The sequence below is a fragment of the Vigna umbellata genome, unplaced genomic scaffold (assembly GCF_029865625.1).
Source record: "Vigna umbellata cultivar VRB3 unplaced genomic scaffold, Vumbellata_1.0 scaffold_674, whole genome shotgun sequence".
NCBI lineage: Eukaryota > Viridiplantae > Streptophyta > Magnoliopsida > Fabales > Fabaceae > Vigna > Vigna umbellata.
The window spans coordinates 43,740-49,616 of NW_028274441.1; the positions used below are offsets into that span (position 1 = coordinate 43,740).

Here is a 5,877-nt window from a genome sequence, read left to right on the forward strand (position 1 = left end):
TTGATTGTGAAGTAATTTTTAATCAATTACAAAATGACACGTAGATGATGTTAGAATGTTGTCAAAAAAATATTATTAAAATATCGCTATCTTATCGAATATGAGTGAAAAAAACTTGCTTTGTTAGGTCAAATATTACCAATTCTGAATTTCTCTACTCTATTTTGTTGGAATAACTTATTTTATTCACCAAAAAGAATGTTTCAAAATCCCTTGAAACTAAGTGCACGTGTTAAGCATAATCGTTCTTTTTTTTAATATTATGACTTTTTCTTTCTTGTTGTTTAACAGCCTTAACAATAAAATAAATAATTCTCTTAAAAATATTTTGAATCATGCATATGATATATATATATATATATATATATATATATATATATATATGTATATATATAATAACAAAAATGAAATAATAAACTAATGGCGCTAAATAACTAAGGTGGACCTAGACGGTAAAACAACAATCTACAAGAGACAATACATTGATTTAATTTTTTTTCTAAAAGTAATATATGAAAAGGCACGAACGCTACACGTCGCAATCATTACAAATATTATTCTTTCGTTCTTCTAAAACTGACCTTACTGCCAGCACTGTAGATATTGACCGAATATATGTCATTTTATTTATTGAGGACCGAGAGAAACACAAAATGTTAAAGTAATAACAGTAATTAATAAAAAAAAAAAAAAAAAAACCTATGGTGAAGATCGAAGTGCAGAAAGGGTCTCTTAGTTGAAAAGATTGAAAATTTCATCTAAAAATAATAAACAAAAAAGAGAAAGAACTATAGTTTCACACTGAGAAGAGGAGAGAAAAAAGACACTGAGAGGGGGAAGGGTGGAATTGGAACAAAAAAGAGAAGTGGAAATCATGGAGAGCCATTTTCGGATCGATCGAAGTGGAGGAGTTGACCACTACATTTGGGGCAGTCTTCAACCTGCTTGGGCACCATGAAATACATGAGACAGCCCTTGCACCCAGCCACCACCAAAACATTCTGTTTCTCCAACGAACCCGGATAGTTCTCCTTCGATGAAGAAGGACATGACTCCGATGAAGACTCTTCGCTGTCGTACCAGCTCTCTTCTTCGGATTCACAATCCCTACTTACACTATACTCTGCCATTGCTGCTCTTGGATCCTCCTTTGCTTTCATTCCGTTCCTCCAGTTAATGTAATAAATTTCCCCCGTCTGTTGCATATATATACATGTTAACTCATCAATTCCACGTTCACACTCACAAATTCACAACGTACAACCTTCTTTTCACCAAATAACAAATTCAAAACAAACAAATGAACCAAACCAAGGAATCACGGAAATAGAAAACGAAAATAATAACACACCCCTCTTACCCGGATCAGAATTACAAATAGCTAGGATCAAAAACATATATTAAAGGAACTGTTTCGCCTGGTCCTTCTCTTCTGCAAGGCTAATGACTAGAGAACATACATACATGTCTGTCTCTCTCTCTCTCTATATATATACACACACCTTGTATACGTATTCACAAATTAAATTCCCCAATAACAGAAAAGAAGAAATAAATACTGTCCATGACTTGAGGATGGTCTAACTCCGAAAAGTTGCATCTTGCTTCCCTAATAGAGAGAAAAAGAAGGAAATGAAAAAAAAAAATCGTTTTTCTAGGGTTTTGGGTGGTAAACATGTGGAAAACTGTTGTCTTGGAAAGAAGGGCATGGGATACACAACAACAACAACAACAACGTAGAGAGGCTCCAAACCATGAGCTAGAGGCAAGATCCAGTTTCATGCAGGGAGTATAGGTTTTATGATTTGTTAGAAGAGAACGGAAGAAAAAATAAATAAATGGGGAGGAGGGGAAAAAGAGAAAAAAAGGAAAGGGGGGAATGAACCTTTAAATCTAGGCATTGTTCCCAGTGATAAGGGAGTGAGATGTGAGAGTTGAGCTCTAAGGTGGTGTCGGAGTTAGAGTTATGATTATTATCCGTGTCCGGGACATGGTCCGAGGTGGATGAGATTCCTAAGCCTGGTGGCACTGCTGCATCTGCGGCTGACCCGTTTTCCCTCCTGCTCTGGTGGTTATCGTTGTTTAAAGAACAGTTTTGAAGAGACCTCTCTAAGGAAGCAGTGATCGCCTCCATATTTTTGGATTGGAGCTGTCATTGTTGCCAACAACAATTAATGGAAACCACAACACAAAGCTAGCCACCACCATATATATATATACATACACATATTTATATAAATTAATTATAATTTATCTGATCGGATAAGATGCGCCGTTATTACCTGCGACTGCGAAGCTCGCCAGCCAGCCAGCCAGCAAAATCAAATGAACAGCTGCACCAAAACTAGTTGTACTGAACAACGCACATACCCCCCACAGAGAGATTTTGGAAGCAATACAAATGAGAACTAACTGGCTACGGAGGGAGGCTTGAGATATTGACATTGTTGTTCATTTAAGGGTAGAAATACATACATCTCACACGCTCTCCCTGTGCGCGTGTCCGACGCTCATCTTCACGATGTGGGGTAGCAGCTGTCAGCTCCAGGGAACCACTGTGGGTTGCATTTTGTCTCGCTTCGCTGCTTTCGCTGCAAACTTCACGCGCTTTTCCACCTCCCTTTAACTATCATATATAATACTCCCATACCATTCCATTTTTATTTATTTATTTATTAATCTAACAATTCTACTTCATAATATCTCTATCCATTTCCACAACTCAAACATCATCTTTTGTGTGCAAATTTTGCTTCAGTATAACCCACTACATCATCAAAATCACAAAAATTAACGGTAATAATGTTGAGGGGATTGGGAAACATTGAGATTGTCCAAGAACTGAACATAATACTAATAATAAAATAAAATAAAGTGGAACTAGAATCGTGGTTACCCATAAATGCCAGCACTTTCTTCAAACCGTTTATAATCTTTCTTAATAGTTTCTTTCAACAAAATATATATTAACTTAAATATATTTGAATTCTTTAATATTTTCCTAGTTTTCATTTTAATTTAATTTAATTTATGTATTTGAACATAACAGAATTTCAATCATTTTAAGTATTATAAAAATGAATCATTTTCATAAAACTATTTTGCAAATATCGTTTTTTTATATCTCAAAGTATAATTAAACTCATTTTCTTAATAATATATATGTATATATATTGTAGAAATTAATTGGTGAGAAATAATAATTAAATTTTATATGATTCCCACTTTAGTATGAATTTAAAAAAAAAAAACTAAAATCTTTTTGTATACGATAGTTTGTATTTAAACAAAATTATAAAACTATTAATTATTTGAAATAAATTTATTACTTTTAATATTTTGTTTTCACATTGTTTCTCTGATTTTATATTTTTTTCATTAATTTATTTTAAAATAAAGTGTATGTTCTTCCATGAGCACTTTTGCCTAAAGCGGAACTAAAAAGTTGAGGTTTTAATTAGGAATCCAGGGCTAAACAGCTTTTGTGGGGAGTTGTTCTTATATTTGTTTTAGTGTAGTAGAAAAAAAGTGATAAAAAGAGTAAAATTTGTGATGAAACTGGGTTGGGTTGGAATTGCAATGGTAGAGAGAGAGAGAGAGAGAGAGAGAAGAGAATTTTGGGAGTGTGAGAATAAGAAAGTGCAAGAGTGGGACGCACAGAAACGGACAGGAGCATGGCCGAATGTATCGGGGCTGGTGCTGGTGTGGGTGGTGGCAACTAATAAGTAAACTTGAGAAACACACAAGAGAAGAAGAAAAGTGAGAGAGAAAATACATGAGACAATTAGGATAGGATTAGGATAGGAGGGAAAATTATTCATAAACATCTGTACTGTTAAAAGGAAAATAAAGATTGGATTGGAGCCGTTGGATTAGTGAGAAAATGCTAATGCGTGGCGGAGAGGCCCAATGCACATCCGTCTGCACTTATTCTGTTTGTGGAATCTGTTCTGAACTATTGCGGGTCATCTGACAACAATGCCTCTGTAATGCCCCCACTCTCTTCTTTCTCTCAACCCACTTTTTTTACAGTTACACTCTCTTCAAAACTTTTTTCATTAACACTTATTCATAAACATATCGCAATACATTATTTTCGAATTAATCAATTCATATTTAATAAGTGTCATAATTCTAGTACTTTAATTTATTTCAAATTTACATTTTTTTTCTTTTTAATACTCATTTTAATAGTTACTTTTTAAGTTTAGAGGAAATAACATCTACGATGGTTGTATTTTTTAAAATATATTTAGTTTAATATTTTATTTTCATATATTTATTCAGATTTTATTTATAATAAATATAGTTTATTTATGTAATTTTATTATGGTTTGGTGTAATTTTCCATATTTTTTATTTTATTTTTAATAATTTTTCATATAATAATAAATCATTGAAAAACTTTAAAATCTCAACTGAAATGTCAAATTTCATTTGGATACATGTATAAGGAAAAATCAAATTTAACCAATAAATTTGTTTATTAAAGTTATACCATAGTTTTGATATATATATATATATATATATATATATATATATATATATATATATATATATATATATATATAGGTAGTATATGACTCATCCTGATTAAAATGTATAGGTAAAATACCTAGTTGAAACCGTCTTCAATCAACAAGTACCTACATTAATAGAAATGGTCTGAACTTAGTAAATGATGTGTTAGCATTAATAAGAACAAAAAATAAATTAACAAATGTTAATTATTCTATGTTTTCATTTTGTGTCATGCAAATTTTAATTTTTTCCATTTTTCACATAAAATATTTAATTTTCCTTATCACATCAAAGTCAACAACACAAAATTAAACGATTATTCTTACTCAATAAATTATTAATAAAATTTGACTGAGTTGTCAATTTATAAGTAAGTTTGGCCAAATGTCCAAAAAATAAAAAAAGTTTGGTGAAATAAATACACATACAAGTTCGATTAAATAATCAAACAACATGAGAGATTTATCGAATAATCAATCCCCCTACAAACTCAACTGAATGATTGTAAGTTCAATCGAATGGTTTGTATACTTGGCTAAATAATTGAAAAGATATATGAACTTGGTCAAATGACCAATCTCACTTAAAACTTTACAAGTTGGCAGAGTCTAACCAAAATAATGGTTACAAGCATATTTGAGTCTAAATCAATTTTTTTTGACTGAAAAATTAATGTACATTCCAATCCAAATATTTCAAATGACGAAATTATTACTAAAATTTCAACAATTTTATTATATTATTTAAATATCTATTAAATGTCTTTTAATAACATATTTTTAACATATATATATTCTTTATTTAAACTATATATAAATAATATAAGATTTTCATACCACATAAATAACAAAGACTCTGAAATCATATAAATGGCATAGACCCCGATGTCTTATAATATACATGTATTTCATCGTGAAAAAGAAACTCTAAAACTCATAATTACTTTCTTTTTTTCTTTAAACAAGGTTTCACGTTTTTCCTCACCATAAACATTTTCTTTCGGGTTAACAAAAGAAAAATGTTATCTAGAAAAAAAGAAGCAATTTCTTGGTATTTTCCTCTTCTATGCTTACGCATGAGAAGTTGTGGTGCGCTGAATTTTCATTTGACGGAATTAAGTTACTGGTATAATACAAATGACCGGTGTTTATTTTATATAATTAAAATGTACATTAAATAAATATGTTTAAATATATAAATATATTATGTTTAAATATAAAAAATTGAAATAAATACTATTTAAATATAAAAGTTGTATTTTATATCTATGATAAATAACTATACCAAAAAATAATGTTATTTTTTACAATGTATTATAATTGTGCTTTGACTTTTCAGCTGTGATTTTCATTATTC

The 5,877-nt window shown here is 30.5% G+C and overlaps 1 protein-coding gene across 1 annotated transcript; it reads right to left on the reverse strand.

Moving 5' to 3' along the window:
- Positions 1-656: 656 nt before the first annotated feature.
- On the reverse strand, positions 657-2,575 carry LOC124820538 (protein CURLY FLAG LEAF 1-like). The gene is made up of 3 exons (XM_047292252.2): positions 2,283-2,575; positions 1,886-2,149; positions 657-1,196 (listed from the first exon to the last, which is right to left on the reverse strand). Exons 2-3 carry the CDS (start codon positions 2,132-2,134, stop codon positions 873-875), a joined length of 573 nt encoding a protein of 190 aa, XP_047148208.2. The 5' UTR covers positions 2,135-2,149; positions 2,283-2,575; the 3' UTR covers positions 657-872.
- Between the last annotated feature and the right edge of the window lie 3,302 nt (positions 2,576-5,877).

What these genes read in the sequence shown, in the direction of transcription:
- LOC124820538 (XM_047292252.2), bottom strand. Translation starts at nt 2,134, where the DNA reads ATGGAGGCGATCACTGCTTCCTTAGAGAGGTCTCTTCAAAACTGTTCT. An exon ending in AACAATGCCTAGATTTAAAG is followed by an intron (nt 1,197 to 1,885) that starts GTTCATTCCCCC and finishes TATATGCAACAG; the next exon opens with ACGGGGGAAATTTATTACAT.